Source organism: Myotis lucifugus, unplaced genomic scaffold, assembly GCF_000147115.1.
Source record: "Myotis lucifugus unplaced genomic scaffold, Myoluc2.0 scaffold_31, whole genome shotgun sequence".
Classification (NCBI taxonomy): domain Eukaryota; kingdom Metazoa; phylum Chordata; class Mammalia; order Chiroptera; family Vespertilionidae; genus Myotis; species Myotis lucifugus.
The window spans coordinates 1,004,362-1,028,956 of record NW_005871079.1 but is presented as its reverse complement, the minus strand read 5'-3'; the positions used below and the strand labels follow the sequence as shown (position 1 = coordinate 1,028,956).

Below are 24,595 nucleotides of genomic sequence, written 5' to 3'. Positions count from 1 at the left end.
GCACTTTTTTAAAATAAAAATTTTAAACTAATTTAAAGCCTTTATTATCCTTGATAAGGTTACCATCAATTATCTTCATGGGTGGGCATCCTTTGAGGAAGTTTGATATCCAAGAAAAAATAGTCTTTTGTATTAGATGGTTTGATGCAAGGATAGAAACTTATCTCCAACTGGCGTACGCCCAGGAGGGATAGATAGATTTATAGCTTGCCATGATGTGATGGAACTGGCCTTAAGGGCTACTGCAGTCAGGCTCTCAACCAGGGTTAGGACTGAGTCAGTCAGTCTCTCTCTCTCTCTCTCTCTCTCGCTCTCGCTCTCGCTCTCGCTCTCTCTCTCTCAAGTATCTGCTTCATTCACTTTGATCAGTAGTGGGGCACTTAACTCAGACACTCTGGATTAACATCATTACAGAGAGATAAAGGCAGTGCCTCTTTCCCAGCTTCAGCTGAAAAATATCCAAAGAAAGGATTCTGGTTGGATTCTTGTGTCACATGCTTCCCTCCTATGACTGCTGTTGCCAGAGGGTGTGGTACCATGTTTAACCAAGCCTGGCCCAAATGGGTGGGAACTGTTTCTAAAAGAAGAAGGCAGTGGGTTCTGACCAGGTAAAATAATAGTTATTACATTCTCATCTATGTTTGGTGATAATAGGAAAGTCATTTGGCATATAAGAAACAGATCCCAAATTGCATGTGTCATAAAAACAAACAAAAGAAGAAAGAGAAACAAGCGATAACATTGTACTTGAAAGCAGTCAAAAGAGGATTTTATGAACATGTCAAGATGAAAATCCAACCTTTCAACAGCAGGCACAGGAATGGGCTACCTGATTCTAATGCCTATGAAAACACTCTTCCTAACTGATAGCATATCCTGCAAGAGAAGTACAGGAAGAGTGGTTCTTCTGTAAGACAGGTTTATTGTAGAATACCACGCAGTGAGGTGGGGCTACAAGGAGAAGATGGAATATGATGGATATTTGTTGGCCTAGCTTTGTTTACAAATGATTATTTTCATGAGCTTCCACCTCTTCATTAGCTTTTCAGAACTTAGAGAATTTACAACATTACAATAATTCTTCAAATAGTTCAGCTGTCCCAATTCCAATTTTGCTAATAAGGAAGAAACCAAGAAGGACATTTGCCTCCCATGAGAGCAGAGAAAAAGTTAGTACTAAATTCATATAGATACCCAAGTTTCTATGCTACTTGACTCCTAAGTCTGGTTTTGACTAGGTCCCATAGACAACAATGGAAAATGAAGGGGTTCCATTGGGCATATATTTGAGGATTTGTTTGTTTTTAATGATCTTTTGAGTTATTTATAACATTCCATGGACATTGGTTTCAATAAACCAAGTGTCCTTTTACCTGGGCACAGCTCCCTATCTAAACATCCCTTATCAGCATTATCGAAAGTGAACCTCCTTCAAAGGTTCCCATCAAGGTCAGTGTCATTGGAACATTCAATCATATGAGTTTTCTTTTGTTTCTCCCTCTGCTTCCCCACCCTTCCAGATGATAGACATGATGTACTTTGTCATCATTATGCTGGTGGTGCTGATGAGTTTTGGGGTTGCCAGGCAAGCCATTCTCTTTCCCAATGAGGAGCCATCATGGAAGTTGGCCAAGAACATCTTCTACATGCCCTATTGGATGATTTATGGGGAGGTGTTTGCGGACCAGATAGACCGTAAGCAAGTTTATGATTCTCATACACCAAAGTCAGGTATTTAACTTCAATCGGGTCATGTCTTTTCCAAGTTCATTTGTTTGTTCTCAATAAATGGCTCAAGATAGAGGACCAATTCCTAGCTTGCTACCTTGGAGGGAAAAAAAACAATTACAGAAGCTGAATATACAATTTTAGTAAAGTAATCCTCGGGTGTTTCTTCAGGTATGTCCTTTCTGTGACACGAATCAACATCTGCTATGCCAAATTTGATCAAGAAATAAACCATTTAACAAGATTGAAATTCTTTGGGAATTTAAAATCCTAGGGCCATGTGTTGACTATTTCAGTATTAGTAATATAATTACATCACTACTCCCCACCCCTACCCCAGCCTGTAAAAAATAAATTCCTTGGGTTTGACTTTAGAACAAATAAACAATTCTCAATTTCACCATCAGAATTCAAGAGTGAGGGCCAACATCTGCATGGTGTTTTCCTTGCACTGGAAACTATTCTCCAGCTCCTTTCCCCACTGTCTTAAATTATGTACTTTTGAGACTCAACAGAAGCTAGTATTCATTGCCTGGAAGTATGGAAAATGCCTTAGGTTATAAATTGAGTTGCTTGCTCTAAAGGCTAAACATAAAATAGTATCTATATCATGAAGTGATTTAGTGTGGGGAGCGAGCAGCAGCAGCAGCCAGGCCCCTGATGTTTCAAGCCCTAATAGGTGCTGATTCTCAATAATAAACACTCTCCTTGTATAGAGTGTGAAGATAGTTGTATCCTAGGAGTCTGTTCCAGAATTTTTTTTGGACCAAATGTCAGGGCGCACCAGGCATTGGGAAGTTGTTTGAGAGGAAAGCATCAGGAAAGAAAAATCTTTCCGTGTGGAGGAGTCGAACCCCAGGAGCAACTATTTCTCATTTCCCCTGAGGACTTTAGCTCTAGAAATAACATCCCTCCAACACTGTTGAATTAACATTTTTCAGACATTTTTTTGCTGACAGGCCAGCCATTTGAGCCCTGGACTGTGGACATGGATTAGGGTTACATAACCAGGTAGTAGAGCTTATTAAGAGCAAGAGCAGACTCCAGTCAGCATCCCTCTTCCACCCCCGCCAGTCCCAAGTAGGACTGAGACCAGGAAAATAAGGACAAAGCACCAAAGAGTGTGAATCCTGCAGGCCGGGGAAGAGCATGTGTCCACAGGAGACAGAACATACCTCCACGTCATTTTCCCTTCCTTGGTGGATTTTGAACGAATACCCTTTCCCTCTCAGAATGAGTTTTCTGAGGCAAGAAGGCTAATTGGAACAAATACTCATTTCATAAGACTCAGCCAACTCACTGAGGAAGAATTTTGACTCGGTCTCCTAGCTGAAATATCTTTGGTTGACAATGTGCAGCCTTCACCAAGACAGCTTTCCAGAGAAAACTCTTTTGGAATCTTCCTTTCAAATGGTCCCTCGAGGCAAAACAATACTTCAAAAGCCCACCAATGATCCTTCTCCTCAGAGACCAAATGTACTATTTCCCCCGCAAGAAATTGCTTTTCCACTTACATTATTTTGCCTTTTCTCATTTTCCTTTGTTCCCTAAAATGAGACTCAGCCCCCCGGGTATTTTGACAAGGTAACATTTGGGGATGGGAGAGAAAGGGAGGTACAGGTGTGTTTTATGAATGGGATTCTGTCTGTCCCTCTACAAGTGGCCATTTATTGATGTTGTACTATGAACCCAGCCTAGTGCAACAGACACCTCCATCTGGCTGAATAAGAGGATTTATTCTTGTTATTTTAAAAGAAGGGCTGATTGTAGTTTAGAACTTGAAAACCACCCCGGATACAGAAGAGAGGTGTTCCGTCTGAGTGAAGTATGAAAATAGATTTCCCACATTGTTAATTAGATCTGTGGTGCTCTATGTGTGTGAGGATAAATTTCTACCCCAGATCCCACTATGTAACCGACCCAGCCTTGGATGCAACCTTCATGACACGCTTCCCCTAGCCACTTCCTTCTTGATGTTCTGAAGGAACTGTTCGAAGCCACTGTTCTAAGCTAAATCAGCCAGTTTTCTATCTAGAGTGCTAAAGAGTATTTGTCCTTTCTCAAATGGGTATAGAAAGATTCCGCCAAATCTGTCATCACATTTGGCCAAGGTCATTGGCTATCCCTGTCCTCTAAATTATTTGATTTTCATGCTATGGCACTGGGTGGGCCCAAGGGGGATTGGGTGACTACCCCACCCGGTCATTCAGAACTGCCTGGGAGACCCAAGTACCAAGCTATTTGAGAAAGGTACACATCATGTATGCTGGCCTGTAGTGTCCTGCCTCTTTTCTGTGCCGTGTCTAGGTTGGTTTGTGAAGCATGTGTTCAGGCTGATCGGATCTCATATCCACCTGACCCACAGCCCTGCCCAGGGCCTACCAATTCCATGCTGCCTTGTGCCCTGTGTGGGCCTCTCCAAGTGCTGCTCATTCACACACACCTCAGAGCGACTCATTTCTAACATAATGCACGCGCTCTATATCTAACTTTTTGCTTTTAACTGCAAACTTGCTGAACCCATTTCATGTTTGGGGAAATAATCTTTCTTCATTGGGATGAATATATATGGCTATATAATGGGGCCCTAGGATTGGGTCGCTAACCTCCGTCTTACACCTCAGAAGGGAGAACAGCTTTGATGCCCTCACTTCTGGGAGCAATGATACTGAACAACAGATTTTCTATGTACATTACCTTTTTGTAGTTTTCCCTAAACCCAGAGACTATCTAGTAAAGCCAAAAAAGCTAGAATAAGACTTATAAGGTTACTTTCCAGATGTATTTACAGACTAAAAGAAAAATAATAAAGAATGGAGTCACTGTAAACTCAGAAAATAACATGGGTGCTTTTACCTCTAAACCAGGTTGAGCTAACACAAATGATAGTCTGGCTTTAGTCTCCATAATCTGTAGAGGCTAAAATATTTGCTTTGGTGGTGGGAGCAGAAGTGAGTGCAAATACGTGGTTGGAAGCAGCAGATGGTGAAACTGGGGAAGGGACAGCAATGGGCGGCTCTGTCTGGACACTTTGACCAACACCCTGATGAACTGATGGGAACAGAACTTGCTGTTGTTAGTCTGTTTGTTTTCACTTTGTTTTTTCCGAATAGCTCAAAATCACCCCAGGTGTTTGTTATGTAAAAGGCTAACTCCCTAAGACCCAGCCTAGGGGCCACCATGAGGTGACTTAGGCTGCCGGTTGCTAAATGCTTCGCTACCAAATGATGACATTCTTTTGGGCATCTCATTAAGGTGACCCATGTTGCATGGCTTCTGAGAGCTGGTCAGGATCCCACTGGAGCCCAAGTGAGGTAAAAGCCACTTAGAGAAGAGGCGCAGCAAAATCAATTTCCAGCATATTCATGCCAAGGCCAGGGCAAAGCTAGTGGGCCTCTCGCCAGCTGAGAAATCTGGTTCTGTTTGGGTGTGTGAGGTACCTGGAAGTTCACCTTTGTTGGCAGATTCCTCCCACCTCTGAATGAATGAAAAGACTCTTTATTTACAAGGCATCCTTGTGTTGCCTGTCGTACACACAGATTCCCTAGGCCGTACCAGGACAGGGGGGAAATGAGTCATGCTCTTGAATGCATTAAACCAGGCTCTAAATTTAGTCCTTCTTTCTGCTTCTCTGAGTGTTTTTACAAGTTTGGGTAGTAATACGAAAGCACTACTTTCTACCATGACAACTTAATATTATTTGGCTGTTTCCACTCGCCCTAAATTAGCCAATCTACTTAACGCGTGGGTCAATTTTATTTTCTCTTACTGCCTAGGGCTTTTCCATCTGAAATTAATAGGTAATCTGGAATAAGAGGGGGTTCTTTTGTTGTTTTGGTTTGGTTTTGCTCTACTTAGTACAAAATTTTTCTATTAAAAAAATCCTCACTATTTTATACCCCTGTTGTCTCTGTGATGTTGACTTGATTTGAAGTGCTGTTTTTATCAGGAAACAAAGAGTATGAGTGAGCATGGAAAGCTAAAACCCTCTCCTGCATTACTTTTCTGCCTCAAATTATTTGTTCCTCTCTTCAGGTATGGAAATTAGAATAACTCAAGGCCAGTCTCTAAAATGTGCCTGCTTATGGTGAAACTTAGAGCAGTGTGAACAGAGAAGATGGATATTGTTATGCATTTCAATTGTTAGACTCCAGTTCTGGGGACTCGGGCTCTGCATCTGTTTGGTATTCAGGACTGACCTCTAAAGGATGCAGCGCACACTAATGCCCAACAGCTATTGCACGGGGAGTGTTGCCTGGCCAAACAAAGTATTTTGGAGAAGAAACACTTGAGACAGTGCCAACTTTTGGGAGAGGGGGAATTGTTTTGCTGGGTTTTGTTTACACAAATTGCTAGGGAAGCCAGCCAATATGAGCCACCACCCCCATCTTCTGTCCCTGAAAGTCAGCTTACATTCTCGGGAATACCCACCTGACTTGTTTACAGTGCACATTGAGGCTTAGTGGGTTTACAAACAGCAGCACTATCGGCAGACAAGCCCTTGTGGTGATTCCGTATGCAGTGTGATCAACATTTGTTCCACTATCATAATGTTCACTGAGCCTTTGCTCCCAGCTTGGCCTTCATTTTTCATTGGTCCATTCTTCATTCACTAGATATTTTTCTATTAATGAGCTGGACACTGAGGTATAGGGATGCACGTGACAGATAAACTGTCTTCAAGGAGCTTACCGTCCAGGAGAGAAACTGATGTTGACAGGATTATGTGGAGATGGAGCCCAAACAAGAAAGTAGTCAGTTCTTCTGGGGTGAGAGTAGGAGCCCAATAGATATAACCTGGCAAAGAATGAGAAGGTTGGGCTGAGCCCTGAAATATGAGCAGATGTTTGCTAGGCAGAAAGGAGCAGAGGAGTGAGAGGGAGAAGAACGGCATTCCACACTGAGAGCGAGCATGGAAAGTTCCAGGCACGGCAGGTAACTTAATATGGCTGGCTGTAAGATGAAGGGCAGGAGGCAGGAAGCAGGACAGATGGGTCTGAAGAGAGAGACAGGAGTATAGATCTTGGAAGACTCACACTCCATGCTTGGATAATGCCATGATCTGGTATATGATTTAGTGAGCGCTATCAGCAAAACTGTAAAGGGTCCATAAAAGGAGTTGAGATGGGAGGTGAGAGGACATTAGCTAATGCAATAGCATTTGGGGTGGAGAAGAGACTTCAGGAAGGTAAAATCAGAAGCACCTGGACAAAAGTCAGATGGTGAAGATGGAGGAGATGGAAGTGGATGAGGATTTAAGATAAAGGAATTGAAGGTCACTCCAAGGTTTCTGGCTTAGTCTAAAACCAGCGTGTCAAACTCAAAGGCTAACGCAGGCCAAATAAACAAGGTTTAAGTTTATGCAAAAAAAACAAAACAAAAGCTTCAATTTTCATAGAAACGTAGGTTTATTTCGATAGAGACATGCTGAACACAAAGGGCTGAAATAAAATGAGTCATTGTTAACATAAAATAATAGAACATTTTAATAAAAGTTAATATTTTTTCTTGAACATTAACTTACCAGACACTGAATAACTGCACAAATTAATAAGCATAATGCAAATAAACCTATTTTTCTTGTTCTCCTAAAGCGAAATATTTCCTATTGTGCACACCAAACAAGTCAGTCCAAGACTAATGACGTGGCAATCAGCTGCTAAAATATCCGCTGCTAGTATTAGTGGAGAGAAATGGTGTGCCTGCATGTAAGGCACATAAGGGAAATGAATGCAACATGATTATAGTTATCAGTCAGTAGCAAACGTTGTAGTTCGTTATTAATAATTATGTATAACAAATATTTTAAAAATTAAGTTACAAAATTTTTATTAAAACGTTTCTTACATACCGTTATATTGGCTGGAGCACAAAAATATTCATTGTGGGCTGCATGCGGCCCACAGACCGCGAGTTTGACATGCTTGGTCTAAAAGATGATATCATTTACTGATGTAGAGAACCTGGGAAGAAGAAGGATGGGGAGGAGGGGAGTTGATCAGTTGGGATTGGATTGAGTTTGAGATTCCCATGGGAATTCCCAGAAAACCATGAAGAAGGTTATTTTATATATCAAACTCTGGAGCTAACTAGAAAGAGCTAGACTAGACCTAGAGATTTGGAGATCAAGAACATAACTATCTGTCAAAGCTATGGAAGAGAGTAAGCTTGCCAGGGGAGACAGGTAGAGAGTAAAGAGAAGTCCAGGGTAGAATGCTAAGAATGGAGGAATCAGTAGTATCAAATGCAAGATAAGAGTTTAATTGGGTGAATGTTTAGAAGTGTTCATTCAATGAGACCTTCAGGGTGTCGCTGGTAATTTTGGCTAGAGAATAATCATTTCAGTGGTGAGTGCAAAAGACAATTACAGTGATTTCAAGAGTAGATGAGTATCAAGGTGAAGCATTTACTAGGGAAGAGAGAGAGAAGTATTGTATGTGTATGGGAGGTATCAATGAAGGGGGGCTTTGAGAAGAAGAGTACAGTAGTTCCTCATTATCCCTGAGGGATACTTTCCAAGTCCTCCAGTGAATGCCTAAAACCACAAATACTACTGAATCCTTATATATACTGTTTTTTCCTATACATACATACCTAAGATAAAGTTTAATTTATAAATAAGGAACAGTAAGAGATTAATAACAACTAATAATAAAATTGAAGAATTATACTATAATAAAAGTTCTGTGAATGGTCTCTCTCATTCTCTCTCTCTCTCTCTCTCTCTCTCTCTCACATTCTCTCTCAAAATGTCTTATTGTACTGTACTCACCCTTCTTGTGATACGAGATGATACAGTGCCTACATGATGAGATGAAGTGAGATGAATTACGTAGGGATTGTGACATAGTAAAGTTAGGGTGCTATAAGGGTTACTTGAACACAAGCACTGTGATCATTGAGAGGGCTACTAAGTGGCTAATGAGAGGGGAGTATACTGCATGGATACACTGGACAAGGAAATAATTCACATCCTGGGTGGGACCAAGTAGGATGGTGTGAGATTTTATCACGCTACTCAGAATAGCGCACAATTTAAAACTTGTTTACTTCTAGAATTTTTCATTTAATTATTTTGACTGCAGTTGACCACTGGTAACTAAAACCTCAAAGCGAAACCTTGGATAAGGGGAACTACTCTAATGTTTTGTAATCACCACTCTGGGAACTCTAGGGCCACCGATTTGCATAGCTCAGTTTTCTATTTTCTCAGTCAAGACTCAGCAGTCCAGATCAAGAAAAACAAATAATTGGATTAATCTAAGATTGAAGCTTTGCAGTGTCATTATGGCAGAAAGAAAGAGGACTAGCCTTTCTGAAGATGCTTGCAAGTGTTCTTAAAGTTATGCCTTTTGAGATCTAAGATGGCAGGAGAAGAAAATAAAAGTATAGCCCTGACCAGTTTGGCTCAGTGGATAGAGCCGGATTCAATTCTGGTCAAGGGCACATACCTTGGTTGCAGATTCAATTCCCTGCCCTGGTCGTGTGGCAGGCAACCAATTGATGTGTCACATCTATGTTTCTCTCTCTTTCTCGCTCTCTCTCCATCTCCCTTCTACTCTCTCTAAAAAACAACAACAACAAAAACAATGGAAAACTATCCTTGAGTGAGGATTAACAAAAACAATAAAAATTAAAAATAAAGGTATAATGTTAGTAAGTACCTAGGAGGAAAAAAAGTGATCAAAGGTCTAGCCTGAGCACCAAGTAAATTGAGAACTAAGAATCCTAAGAGTAATGATGATAAGATGATGTGGTCAGAGAATAGTAAATTGCCATTCAGAATTAAAAGGTGGAACTATTCAAACAATGTCTAGAGATGGCCATGAGAATGGATTCTAGGATATGCTGGAATTGAGGTCTTGAAGTGTCTTGAAGCTAGGTTCTTCTGTGTTTGTCAATACAAATATTGAAGTGTTTGTAAAAATGACAGGAGGTGTGAAAAAGAAGACTCTGGTCAGGAAGACCTGAAACTCAAAGAAAGGGCTCTTTGCACAAGAGTGTAAAACAGTGATTTGGAAGAGGAAGAGTATCAATGAAAATGCAGACATTGCTTATGGGAATGACAGTGGTGGATGTACAAGAATGTACAATTTCCATTTGACAGTGTTACAAGAAGGTGGTGTCTTCCTGCAAAATGGGTTTTGTTTAAGGCAAGAAAATATCCTATATAATAAAACCCTAATTGCAAATTGACCAAATGGCGAAACGACCTGTCACTATGATGCACACTGACCACCAAGGGGCAGACACTCAATGAATGCAGGAGCTGCCCCCTGGTGGTCAGTGCGCTCCCACAGGGGGAGTGCTGCTCAGCCAGAAGCTGGGCTCATGGCTGGCGAGCACAATGGCAATGGCGGGAGCCTCTTCCACCTTTGCTGCAGGCGGGCAGTAAGGAGTGATGGGTCCCAGACTGCAGGAGGGCGCAGGCTGGGCTCAGGGACCCCCCCCTCCAGTGCACGAAATTTTGTGCACCAGGCCTCTAGTGGGCTTATAAACATAAGAGACAGCAGTAGAGTTGTGTTCAGTGCCAAGGGTGTTCCAGAAGGCTCTGGAGCAAGGGAGGAAAGGGAGGAGTGATGGGAAAATTCAGTGGTCAGAAAGCCCAGTGTCATTTGAGGACAGTAGCATAGGGGAGGATAGTTGACCAGAGGGCCTTGCATTGCAGGAATAGAGGATGACAGGTAAAGGAAGTCTGGTGGGAATAACTTTTCCAGAGTTCTGAGGCAGCTAAAGACTGGAACCCTAGTAGTCTAAGAGGCCAGATGAGGCTAATGGTATCTAGGTACCTAGGTCTCACAGGCAGTCTAGTGACCTTTGCTCAAGATCGTACTGGGGACAGATTGTTCTGGTGCCTTAAAAGGATGGAACTCTAGACTTTGTGTAGTGATGCAGAGCAACCAGATTCTAAAGAGGAACTTCCCCAGATGGCGGGGGAATTCTCTATCTCAGAGGAGGCTCTCCTTTTGAAATTAGCAGTGGTCTGTGATACTAGAGAAACACCTTTCACAAGAATGAGCTCTTATTATCAACTTGGGGTATTCAATTTTTCTTTAACCTTGTCTAAACTTGCTAATATATTGCCTATAATTAAATTTAGTGCTTGGTCCAATTGACCCTTTTCAGCCTGCATTGTAACTCTGCCATTAGCAGAGTATTTGGGGTACATCTTTGGTTTTCATGACTCCAAAGCCTATGCTTTTTCTACTCTAGCACAAACACCCCAAGTAAGTCCTACGTAACCCTATGAAAAGGAAGGCATAAGCAGATGGGACATATTTGAAATTCTCGAAACCTTTTCAAAAGAGCACCAAACCACTTCCCAAAAAGCTGTACTTGGGAGAGAAAAGTTACTTCCCATCTAGTTGTTGGAACTATTTTGTCTCTATGAGGAAATAACTTATCACGGAGTTGGGGGAAGGGGATAAAAATTGTGTGCCCCTCCATAAAGGCAAATCAGTATGGCTTCCTTAAAAACTATGTTGAAACTTGTGCTCTTCAACATGTGAAAAATGATCTAAAAATGGAAGTCTGACCCAACCAGCATGGCTCAGTGGTTGAGCATTGACCTATGAACCAGGAGTCACGGTTCAATTCCCAGTCAGGACACATGCCTGGGTTGCGGGCTCGATCTCCAGTGGGGGGTGTGCAGGAGGCAGCCAATCAAAGATTCTCTCTCATCATTGATGTTTCTATCTGTCTCTTCCTCTCTGAAATCAATAAAAATATTTTTAAACATAAAAATGGGAGTTTACAAGATTTAGAGAAGAAACTAAAGTTTATGGCAATCCTGAATACTAAGCCAACAGCGAGGGACTTCAGAGAGGCTTCGTGTGTGTCAGCAGAAAAGTAGCAGAGAATGTTTACAATGAGCGTGTTTAAGATGAAATTAGTCACTAAAAAACAAGAATACTCCATACTCTAGCTAGATACAATCAAGTACAGGTAAGAAATAATCACTATAGACCAGTGATGGCGAACCTATGACATGCGTGTCAGAGGTGACACGCGAACTCATTTTTTGGTTGATTTTTCTTTGTTAGATGGCATTTAAGTATATAAAATAAATATCAAAAATATAAATCTTAAAATATAAATCTTTGTTTTACTATGGTTGCAAATATCAAAAAAATTCTATATGTGACACGGCACCAAAGTTAAGTTAGGGTTTTTCAAAATGCTGACACGCTGAGCTCAAAAAGTTCGCCATCACTGCTATAGACTGAATACTGGAGACACCATCATGGTGTGTAACTCAACCCAAAATGCTGTTAGAAAACATCTAACATAGCATTAAAAATAAAACAGAAGGGGCTATCTTTACCTATTGCAAAGCCGTATTGTGTACTGTGCCTGGGACACCAAGAATAATACTGATCACTATTTCTCAAGGAAGATATGAATACATTGAGCTGGAGAAGAGCAGCCAAACTAATCATAGGAATGAATGAAAAGCTGCAATTTGAAGATAGATCGGGAAGACTGGAGCTCTTCGTTCGCTATGAAAAATGAAAGCCACATGCCTGAAGTCAATGAACTTCCTAAGTGATTCTCTCAGTGGATAAAGTAAACATGAAATGGATCCCCAAATCCCAGTATACTTAAGCCAAGAATCCTTTGAAGTGTGCCAGATTTGGCCCATGGGCTGTAGTTCACTGACCCCTCATCTACACCATCCAGTCATGCGATTGCATCCACTCCTTCCCCCTACTTCAGTTGAGGAATGTGTGAAACCAGAGGTCCAGGATGGAATCAATTTCCTACTTGACATTTTATCCAAATACATAAGATGACACTGCTTTGTGCATTCATTTTTTTATTCTACTGATTCAAATAAAAAAGATCAAAAGAGAAGATTATGTCTTTTGTTGAGTGAGTGCATAAGGAAACCACGCTGGTATAGGCATGAGTGTGGCTCTCAGACCACAAATGCAGATGCTGCCAGAAAATCAACTTTATTTTTATTATAATTCCACTTATTTCTTTTTTGAACACCCATCCCCCCTAAGCAGGTACAAAGCCAATACTTGGTTGAAAGATAGGCAGGAAAAATGAGTATTTCAAAATTTGATCCTATCTCACTGATTTAACCATCTTGTAAATAAAAACAGGATCCCCAAAATAAACCTATTGGCACTAAAGGTCCAGATGTTCTATATATAATCTTCGTGTTCCAAAGAGGAGTGTGGCTTGTGAAAGAATAATAATCTGTCATAAAAAATCATCTCACGGTATTACAAAGGGATTTCTTAAACTCTTAGAATGGGAGTAGGCCTAGCAGATTCTTCCGGAATAGCCCGGTCCAATAGAATCTTCTGTGACAATGGAATTGGTCTAGATCTGCTTTGTCTGATACTAGTGGCCCGGTGCACGAAATTCATGCACATTAAAAGGGAATTAATTAGAAGAAATATTTTAATATTGCTATTTGCCCTTTCTCTATAATAGAAGTGTCAGAGATGAAAGAAAATTAGTAAAATGTAAATAAAATCTCCCTCCTGTCAGAGTCTGGGGCGTGCCACAGGACCTGGAGTCAAGTCCCCACCCACACCCACACGCACTTCGAAAACACGGGAGACCCAGACGCAGCCGACCCACCCCCATTGGGTGAGACCCAGACCTGGCTGGCCCCACCTCCGTCAAGCCCCTCTGGGTGGGGGGCACAGCATCAGGTTCCCCAGCCCGGTGCTGGGTGGGGGGGTGCAACCTCAGGTCCCCTGTCAAGCTCTGCCAGGCGGGGGACATGGCCTGAGGTCCCCTGGCCTGGCGCTGGGGCGGGGGGGGGGGGTGTGGCCTGAGGTGTCCCGGCTCGGTGCCAGAGGGGGTGCGGGGGGGAGGGTGTGGCCTGAAGTTCCCCATCAAGCCCCACCAGGTGAGGGCACAGCCTGAGGTCCCCCATCAAGCCCCACGGGGCGGGGGGTGGGGCCTGAGGTCCCCCGTCAAGCCCCCCCCCACTCCCCTCCCCCGCACCCCCCCTCCCCCAGCGTCGTCAGCACTGGATGGGGATGCACACAGGCAGTGTCACATCCTTAGCCAGGGATGCAGGCAGGCAGCTTCACCTCAGCGCTGGGCGGGGATGCACACAGGCAGCCTGACGTTAGCAGTGGGGGTGGAAGTCCCCGCCCCCATCCCCGCCCACAGACTGTTAGTGACTGGGACACCGTAATGGACAAATTAGCATATTACCTCTTTATATGTATAGATTGTAGTTTCTAGTTACATGTGGCTAGTGAGCCCTGAAAATGTGGCCAGGGTGAATGAGAAAGTGAATTTTTAATTTTAATTTTATTAATTTACATTTTAACTTTAAAAGTGGCATGTTGCTCATGGCCACCCTATTGGACAGCTCAGTGTCTGACTATAAAAATGCGTTGGAATGCCAATTCTATGTCCCCTGCTGTAGCCTCAGCATCGAAAACTGTGGTCAGTGCTCACTAAATAGTCGGTGCATAAATTAAACCTCCTGAAGGAATAAAAAGAGAGCAAGGTTGATATCAGCTTTACACAATCAAAAAAGATTTCAATGACTATGTATAAAGGAGTTAGAAATTTGTCAGTTGAGAGGGTGAAAGGGCATTAAATTTATTATAAAGGAATTTAAAATTTGGAATAAGTTAAATGTAAGGATCATGGATTCATGCTTCAGAGAAAGAGAGGAAAAAGTGAGCTCAAAGGGAATCTTAGAGTTGGTAACTTCCTGCAATTTAGTTAAATTAGGTTCAAGAAATATTCATTGAACAAGTCGTCATTCTAGTCTGTGTGCAGAGAGCAAATGTTGTTCAGCTATGAAGAAGAGAGGAGCCCTAGCCAGTTTAGATAGTGGCTAGAGTGTCATCCCACAGACTGAAGGGTCCAGGGTTGAATTCCGGTCAAGGGCACAAGTACCTTGGTGGCAGGCTCCATCCCCAGGCCTGGTTGGGGCACGTGCAGGAAGCAGCCAAGCAATGTGTCTCTCTCACATCGATGTTTCTCTCTGTCTCTCCCCCTCTCTCTTTTCCACTCTGTCTAAAAATCGATTTAAAAATATCCTCTCATGATGATTAACAAACAAACAAAGAATAGAGGAAGGAAAAGAGGGGGAGAAGGAATGAGAGAGGAAGGGAGAGAAAGCCCTTGTTGTGGAGGTAGCTGAGGAAGGAAGAGCAAACTGTGTGAGCCTAGCAGTGGGACCAGATGAGACCCAAGCAGAGAGCCCTGCCAACTCCATGCTGTGCCACCTGGAGGAGGCTGCCATGCATCCTGTAACTACCGCCTTTCCAAAGGCACAGTGTTCTGACCACGCAGGGGAGCAGATGGCTGCTTTCACTCCAAGCAGAGCAGAGTACCCCCCTTCTGATAACATGGCAGGATTGGAACTGATCTGTATTAACAGCCACCAAAAATGAGACTGATCTCAACGCAGGTTAACTGTTAGCAGAGAATCCCAGCAAGGCTCACAGGTTGTCTTTTCTCAAACGTGACAGAGTCTAAACAAGCCTGCAGCCTCGTGATGGAGGGGGAAGGCAGGTGCCCTAGATCTTTTACAGAACTCTGTCCAGTGGAGCGAGTAGCTTTCTGCAGTGGATTTCAGACCTTGTCTGCCAAGTGATCTTTTGCGTGGCTTTCAGCCAAATATTTGGTATCTAGAATCTCAGGCCTGAGGTTCAAGATGAGGACATGCCTGGCAGAAGACCCCAATCACTTCAGGTCAGATACAGAATTTTGAGTCTTCATCTTAGTGACATGCTCAATTCAAGTACATGACATCCACTGATGACTTAAGAATAGAGGGGGCTATTTTTTGACCTGGGTAGTGTTGTATGAGTTTTCATTTTACACTGGACATGTGTATGTTTTATGGACTCTTCTGTATGTTTGATATATCTCACATGGTAGTATAACAAGGAATAAAGCAATCACTCTGCCATCCCATTTTCCAGAGTCTAGTTTGAGTGGGTGTATTCATTCGATGACATTCACTGAGCACATCTGCGTGCCAGGGACTGTGCTGGGAGCTGAAGGGTAAAAGGAGACGTGTTATTGCCTCGGCTTGGAAAAACGTGTCTTAGGGGAAGATAGACAAGTGAACAAATCATTGGAAATCAGTATGATACCTATTTCCTTAGGGGTGATGTATAAAGACTTAGGTCAAAGGAAAGAACATACTGTTGCTGGTGGGTAGGTGGCCTGTGGTGTGGGGTGGTGGTGGTGAGGGCGGAACATAATGAAGTGAAGAAAAGCAAGAGCGGGCAAAATGCAGCCAGAGAAATTCCCCTGGAGGTAACAGTTAAGCTGGATTGCAAAGATATTAAAAAATGTCCCAGATAGATCCTGAGAGGGCATTCTAGACAGAGGAACCATCATGTCCAAAGCGAGAGAGGGGTGACACGGTGTACCAGCTGTGGGCGTGTGGAGACAGCAGAGAAGTGAGACTTTCTTGCTAGACCAGCCAGTCGGAGGTTAGTTCCTCTACAAGGTGTCCCCAAACCTCCTATACCTACCCTGGGTTAGCACATGGCACCCTGTTGTGTTTGTCTGGTTCTTAGGTGGATTCCCTACTGGATTATCTGCATTTTTGGAAGGTGGGGGCAGGGTCTGTGTCCACCTTTTCTACCATATTTGAATAAATGAACGGAGAAGAGGCTAGAAAGGTAGATTGTAAAGGGCTTTGTGTGCCAAACTAAGGAATTCAGATCTTTTCCTGTGGGAAATACATTGTTCACCTGGTGTGGGGCCCCTTTTAAAGGTAAAGCTCTGATTTATGAAATTCAGAGGTTGTTGTTGCCAAGTGGGAAGATTGTGGCTGGAAATTAGACAACATCGATGCTCATTTCAGGAAAACAAGATAAGCCATAGAAAAGCCCTGTGTTCCAAAATGTCTTCAAGAGGCGTGGCAAGCTTGGAAGAGAGGGAGCATCCCCTGAGTAGGTTAACCCTACTCTCTCTTCTCCCCTGAGTGTGAAGTATGTGACTCTTTCATCTTAACCCCCAAAGAGCCCCGATCAGCATTCAGGGAAGGAGAGAGGAAACGGGCAGGTAATGAAGCAGATGGCTCAGGCCGGGTGAGCTGGACTTCGAACAGCCAGAGGACAGCGCCAGGCTCCACGGTGGTGTGCCTGGAGGGCACCGAAAGCGAGACAGGGTGTGGGGGAGGTTCCGGAAGAGAGGTGGTGATAAACACAGCTTTGCCTACATTGCAGTTTTGCCAAGGGCCCTGGCAGATTTCCACTTGCCTCCAAAAACCACCTTCTGTGACGTCTGCCGTAAATTGCTGATGCCTGGATTTAAATATCAGGAGTGCTTGAAGTTCTAAGAGCCTCAGGCTCCCCCAGTTCAGTCTGCAGGCACTGGGCTTCCCAACACCAGCGTCTCCAATGCAGCCAGGTTTCTCCTGGCCTATCCCCGCTAAAAGACTAACAGGTGCAAAGGAGAGGGAGGAAGACAGAGGAGAGGAGTTCAGTGCATTCAGGTACCGCCCTCTCACCTTCTCCCTTAGTCCAACCTTTGCCTATCTGTAGGTACATCAAAAATCTATTTCCCAGGAAACTCAAAGGCCTAAAAGGCCCAGCACAGCCAAGGGAAGCTGGAATACTCTCCAAGTTTTCCTGTGACCACAAAACAATCTCCCACAGTTAGGTCTCTCTCTCTCTGGTTCTCAACCAGGGGAATTTTGCCCCACCCCTGCCCTCCAGGGCACATTGGCACTACCTAGAAGTATTTTCAGTTGTCAAAACGTGGGGGGATGCTACTGGCATCTAGTGGTAGAGACCAGGGATGCTGCTTTCATCCTATAACGCAGAGGACACCCCCAACCCCCCACCCCCCAAAAAATTATCCAACCCAAAATGTCAGTAGCACTGAGGATGCGAAAACCTGGTCTGTCAGAATCCAAAATTCCAACTTCGTATTGTTGCTTCTCAAGGAAAAGTGACACAAAGTAGTTGTTGTGGACATCTGCAAAGTTTTAAAGAGGGCGAATGTGAGAAGATCCCACGTCCTCACAATCTGAAATCAGGAACGGCGTGCTCCAAGCCCCCATCTGCCCATCCCTCAGAGTTTCCCAACATCTCTCCACTCGGCTCACTCTATCTTCAGACCAAAGACCAAGTTAGGACATCATGCAGTGATGGTGTCTGAACATGACAAACACCAGTAGATCCTGTGTCTTGCTCTTGGGTACCAGTTTGGATAGAATACATTGAGCTACCATTGAAGATTGAGAAGAATCCAGAAGCCTTAACTTGTTTAGAATTCACCAAATATTTTGCCCATCCAGGTGAAGGCTGGCAGACTTTAATACTTCCCTTCCCAAGTTTATGTCTGAGAGATGCCAGTGATTTTTCTTGAAATAGAAAAACACCATCACGGATTAAGAGGGAAAGTGGTTTGAGCGACCTCCAAAGGCCTATGAAGTGATCTGGTTCGATGAAGGAGGAAGGAGACGCACCCTCCCCGCGATCAGACTCACTGGTTACAGTTACTGACCAACGTGGCACCACTGGACCAGACTCAAGCTGTTCTGGAACATTTGCTGGAGCCCCTGTCTTACTCCTGAGGGGACCACGGGTCCGGCTTTACAAAATCACAGCCCTTGAAGCAAAGGAATGAAGTCTGCGGCGTGCCCTTTTTAATATTCTGAACAAGGGCTTTGTAAGAAAAATGCCACCGTGAACTGAATGGTTCCAGGAAAGCCAGTCCCTGACAAGCACTTCAAAGTCACGGAGCCACCTGAGGAACATAATGTTCCGCTGCGGAAGGAACGACATGCAGCGCGTGCGGTTTTATTATACATCCAGTAATTGAGTGTACAGGGCGGGGGACACCTCTTTGTAACAGGTCATTCACTAAAAGGCTCGATTCTATTCGGTGCATTTAAGATCATGCACCCTGTCAGGAGTCCACATAAAATAACCAAGTGTCGAAAATGCCGCTGCTCTATGAAAAGTGTATGGCAGCTGTACTTAGGCAGATTGTGTAAGGATGCTGAGTTCTTTACTGGCTGCAAGTGTGTTACAAAGGGAGTTTCGTGTGTTTCTCCTGGCATTTCTGGGTGGAGAAAAGTCCATTGACATTAGTTGAGATCCTATTACAGTGGCTGGCACTGGGCCAGGCATATGATACACCGCACCTCATTCAGCTGTGATTACGGTGGGTGTACATAAAGAGCAGAGATTGGCTCACTTGCGTACAGCACACAGCCAGGAAGAGGCAAAAGCAGAATGGGAAGTCAGGCCTATCGAACCCCTAAGCCAGGTGCTCTATGTCTACATTATAACAGAAGGTTTCTCCCATCGGACTCCACAGTCCAGCTCTTTGCTGGCATCCCACGGTGATGGCTGGACCACAGTTACACATTTGTTTACTTAGCATCTATTTATTGAATGCCTTACTCAGTGCTGAAGAGAAAGTGGTAAACGACTCAGGAGAGTTGCATTCTACTGAGGGCAGGAGGGAGATAGTAAGTAAAAAATTAATAACAATAAGTTACTTTGGGGTGGCAGTAAGTTCTGTGAAGGAAATAGATCCAAGTAGCAGGCTAGGAAGTCATTGAGGTGAGGAGTTGGGAGTGCAGGTTTATGTGGGGTGGTCTGGGAAAGGCCCTGAAGAGATAAGATTGAGTTGAAATGTGAATGATGAAAACAGGTGTGGCAAGAAATTGGGGGGAAAGATTCCAGACAGAGGGACTCGCAAGGACAAAAGCTGTGTGGGAGGAATGATCTCAATGTGTTCACTGGGATGAGAAAAGATGCCAGTGTGACTGGAGTTTAAGCTGTAAAGCAGCTTAAGTTGGTATAAGGCGTCATGGTGGGATTCCTGGTGCAAGTGTGCGACTTAATTCTAAATTAGGGACTGGATTGAAGAACGGAATCAGCAACTCTGTGATCATTCAGGAAACATCACGCCACCATATGCTGGCTGCCGGGATGGCAGAGAATATTCCAGAAGCCTACAGCTTCCGGAATCAGGAGGGAGCTGCCTGTGCTGGAGGAGCCGTGCTGTGACCTCACAGAAAGGTCCCCCTGGCACTGGGGTGGGGACACACGGGAGGCCCTTGGAAGCACCATCAGGATGAATTAGACACTCACATGAAAAACACATCCTACCTTTCAAGCAGAGATGTACCTGTCCCATGAATTATGTCAAAATAGCACTCAGTCAACACTGTGATGTCCTAGTAATGTAAACAGGAATGCAAAATTACAAATTGCGAAGAGGCAATTAAAAAGTGGATCAGTGACTGAGCATCGACCCATGAACCAGGAGGTCAGGGTTTGATTCCTGGTCAGGGATATGCCCAGATTTTGGGCTTGATTCCCAGTAGGGGGCATGAAGGAGAGAACCAATCACTGATTCTCGTTATCAATGTTCTATCTCTCTCCCTCTCCCTCTCTCTAAGGTCAATAAAAATGTTTATTTCTATTTCTATTTTTTATATATATTTTTAAGTGATTTCAGAGAGAAAGGGAGAGGGAGAGAGAGAGAAACACCAATAAGAGAATCATTGATTGGCCACCTCCTGCATGCCCCCTACTGGGGATTGAGCATGAAACCTGGGCATGTGTCCTTGACCAGAATTGAACCTGGGACTCCTCAGTTCAAAGGCTGACGCTCTATCCACTGAGCCAAAGCGGCAAGGGAAAATCTTTTTTTTTTTTATTGCTAGCCCCAAAATACCAGCAGCATGTCTGGGTATAATGTACTCAGAGGGGGAAAACCTCCGGAAGAGTTTGCTTTGGGATGATGATTAGTCCCATAGCCGCTCACATGCATGGGATGCCTGGTGTGGGTGGAGAACTGGGTTAAGAATGGTTTCAGTTAGTGGGGCAGGGACAGCCGAGGACAGAACCAGAGCCTCTGCATGCCTGCTCTGTCACCTCCGATGACTCTGTGACCTTGAGCAAGTCAGCGGGCCTCTCTGTTCTTCAGTATTCTTAACAAATTAAGGTGTGCATCTCCCACAGGAACCCTGTGAAGGAAAAGAGCAGTCCTTCCCAAATGAATAGACTAAGCCTAAGAAATACAGGAGTTCATGCATATTAGTGTTTATGATGAAGCTGAAATCTGCATCGATGTCAGGGTGTGATGTACTCAAAGGAAAACATTAATAAATAATAGCACTAGCCATGTGCAGATATGCCAAATTAATGAGTGTGATACCCAAAGGACTGAAGTTTGGGAAAGAATGAAACAAAATTTGCACTTTAAAAGACACAACACCAAGAGCTGCTCAGACAGAAGGTGTTGTTAAGTAACAGGGGAAGGATGAAGTGAGATTTCTTGTAGGGTCGAGTCCTATAACGCCACAGCTTGCAAAGCTGTTACTTGAGCCACCAGCCCCTTCCAGCAGGGAAGGCAGCTCTAGGTAGATGCCAGAGCCTTGACTTGTCTGAACAGCGAGGTACCTTCTACCCTCCCTCCTCTATTCCACCACTTTCTTTTAAAACCAATCCTAGTGAAACAGTGAAGCCAAAACAAGCTGTCTCAAATAGCATGCCTCTGCCTCCTCACAACAAAATAGAACCAAGAGTCTATTGCTCCTACTACTCAGGAAAAACCACAAGTTTGTTTGCCTTACTGTGTCTGCCTTCTAGCCAACCTGAAAGTCATTCTGGCCAGCTAATAGACTTATTCATCTACTGATGGGTTCAGCAAATATTTAGGACCCACTCTGTTCTGGGCACTCTGCTATGTGCTGGGGGTATGGTAATGAGTAAATCCAGGGAGCTCCTGCCTCCTGGGGACCTAATAGCCTAATGGAGTCGTCAGATATCAAACACGGAATCACACAAATACTTAAGCATAAGTTCTGATGAGAATATGTTCAAGAAATACAGGGAGCTGTGAGAGCATCTAACAAGGAGACTCGTGGGAAAGGCTTTCTGAGGAAGTGACTTATAAGCTAAGCTATGCAGGATCAGAAAGAGTTTGCCAGGCAATGAGTAAGAGAAGAGTCTAGGGTGTGGTATAGTCCGTGCCAGGGCCCTGGGGCAGAAAGGAGGTAACCCTTGCAAGCAACTGAAAGAAGACCAGCACGTTGGAAGCATAACATGCAAGGGAAAAAATAGTCTACATATATAAAAGCCTAAGAGACCATTCGACCGTTTGACCTATAGCTATGACGCACACTGACCACCAGGGTGCAGACGCTCCGCCCAGTAGGTTAGCTTGCTGCTGGGGTCCAGTCAATCGGGACTGAGCAAAACGGGCCGGACACGCCCTGGAGCCCTCCAGCGGTCCCCCGCTGGCCCTGATCAATCGTGCACCCATGGGGTCCCTCAGCCTGGCCTGCGCCCTCTCACAATCAGGGACCCCTCGGGGGATGTCTGCAGGCCTGGCCAAGGGGCCCCACTGGTGCATGAATCGGTGCACCAGGTCTTTAGTATGAAATAAAACTGAAGGGGGACCAGGTGGAGCAGGGCCTTTAGGCCAGTAAAAGGATGTGAATTTACCTCTACATTTAATGGAAAATCTATGAAGAGTTTGGTACAGGAATTGAGTTGTAGTGACTATGGTGGTGGTTATAGTGGTGGTGGGGGGTGTATATGCCATGTGAATGTATGTGCATCTTTGTGTTTGCGTGTGTGTGTGGTGTGTGAATTGCATGATTTGATCAATCAGCATCAATCCAAGACTTACCAGTAGGTACTGTTAAGGGCTCAACAAGCGCCAGGTCATGCAGATTAGAAGCTGGCAAGCCTGACTTCCAGGCTAAGTTTTTCCCTCCTGTGCTGGCTACATGGGCCTGAGCCCAGCTCCTAATTGTAGACTGGGGCAGCATGGCCTCCATATTTTGGAAGTTTTATGTTGAAATTCAAGGAGTGTTTTTTGTTTGTCCTCCCTGACTGGGATTTAGTAGATGAGGTCCAGGGAGGGTACATATCCTGCCAGCACAGGACACCCCACAATCAAGTACCTCTCTCTGTCCCACACAGCTTTCCAGTGTCCCAGAGACATTCATGCAGGTGAAAAGCCTGGTTATGATTATCTGAGCCTAACTCTATTTTACATTTAAAGACACAATGTTTTTGCATGTTTTTAATAAGCAGTGCGTTTTTCCAGGAATGAAACCACCATGAGCACTGAGGGCAATGGTATTTTGTTTGCTTCGGAACATTCCCAAGGGTTGTTCACCCTTTTAGAAAATCAACTCAGCAATGAAAATGCTGCTCATTCTACTCGAGTCTTCTATCAGTCTACATTTGGGCTGGTCTCATTCATAGAGATTCTTCATTGAGGTAGAAGCATCTGACCATTTCACTGTGTCTTGTAGACTAGTCAGACCTCAGCATTTATATATCAAAATAAGTATGATTTGATTGAAATTACCTTCCTTCTATTTCTCCTTTATATTAAAATTAGGACATTATATTGACCTTTCTGTGATTATGTGTACAGGTAAATTGTGCTACTCATAAATGTTATTTCAGAATAGTAAAGGAGGCAGTAGAAAATATTTCTTTTAAAATGAAGATGTTGGATCTGATATGGTTGAGAACAACTGAACAAGTCTATTCAGTGCTTCAAAAATGCTATGAGGTTAGGGATTTAGCTACTTACTATCTTTGGATGGTTGGTAACTTTTAACATATAGAAAATTCTACATAAAAAACTGTACTTTGTTAATAACCCAGAAAGGTATCAAGGTTGCCTTCACCAGTGAGAAGCTGTGTTGGTATCAATTACTCCCATTATAACATGATGAGAAGGACAGCTGACCTTTGTGCTATTCTTCCCCCCAAATCCATAACCCCAGTCTAATCATGGGAGAGAGGGAATCAGACAAACACAAATTGAGTGACAGTACAAAATGACTCACCAGTACGCCTCGAAACTGTCAAGTTAATGAAAAACACGGATGACTGAGAAGCTATCACAAACCCGAGGAGACTAAGAAGATGTGATGGCCACATGCAATGCAGCATCTGGATGGGATCCTGGAACAGAAAACTGATGAACTGTTGAACCAAGTCTGAAGATTCATTCATAGTGATGTACCAATGTCATCTTTTCCTTTAGGCAGATATACAAGGGTTGTGTAGGACTTTGGCATTGGAGGAGACTGGGTAAAGGGGATACAGGAATTCTCTGTACTCTCTTTGCAACTTTTTTATAAATCTAAAATTATTCAAGGTTTTTAAAAGTCCATTTTTTTAAAAAACATAGAGAGGCCCTAACCAGTTTGGCTCAGTGGATAGGGCGCCGGCCTGCAGACTGAAGGGTCCCAGGTGTTCGATTCTGGTCAAGGGCATGTACCTTGGTTGCAAGCACATCCCCAGTAGGGGGTGTGCAGGAGGCAGCTGATTGATGTTTCTCTCTCATCGATGTTTCTAACTCTCTATCCCTCTCCCTTCCTCTGTAAAAAATCAATAAAATATATATTTTTTAAAATTTTAAAAAACGGAGACATCAGGGGTCCCACATTTAAACATAACTTAAGAAAATGTTCTAAAGATATAAAGTAATCATTGCATAAGAAGAAACCATTGAAGCAGAAGAAACATCATACCTTCCCTGGATCCTTACGCTTCAGGGTCGATATCTGAAGATGAAGACAACATGGGAACCTCTGCCACCCGACAGAAAACAGCACGTCCTCAGTGAAGATACAAATGCCAAGAGACGTGGCAGAAATGGAGGGAAGGGAGAGGGCGGATCAATCAGATGAATCGAGACCAACTTTGAAGGAGCAGAGAGCCATTGCAAGTAAGGCAGAAAGGCTGATTGACAGAAACAAAAAGGGGGATTAATAAGCAGGCTATTCTTGGGGAAAGTTTAGTTCAAGCAGTAATGAGATGTGAGGGTAATAAAAATAATAATGGCAAATACTTAAATAGCACTCACTATATATCAGTCATTGTAACACATGTTTTATGAAAGCTTACTCATT

General features: G+C 43.7%; 1 protein-coding gene across 1 annotated transcript in view; it reads left to right on the top strand.

Annotated features, from left to right (window-relative positions):
* TRPM3 (transient receptor potential cation channel subfamily M member 3) overlaps window positions 1-24,595 on the top strand; it is an 89,167-nt gene that overhangs the window by 32,719 nt on the left and 31,853 nt on the right. The window contains exon 9 of the mRNA XM_023752353.1: window positions 1,521-1,695. Coding sequence (XP_023608121.1) covers window positions 1,521-1,695 — 175 coding nt within the window. The remainder of the gene's footprint in view (window positions 1-1,520; window positions 1,696-24,595) is intronic.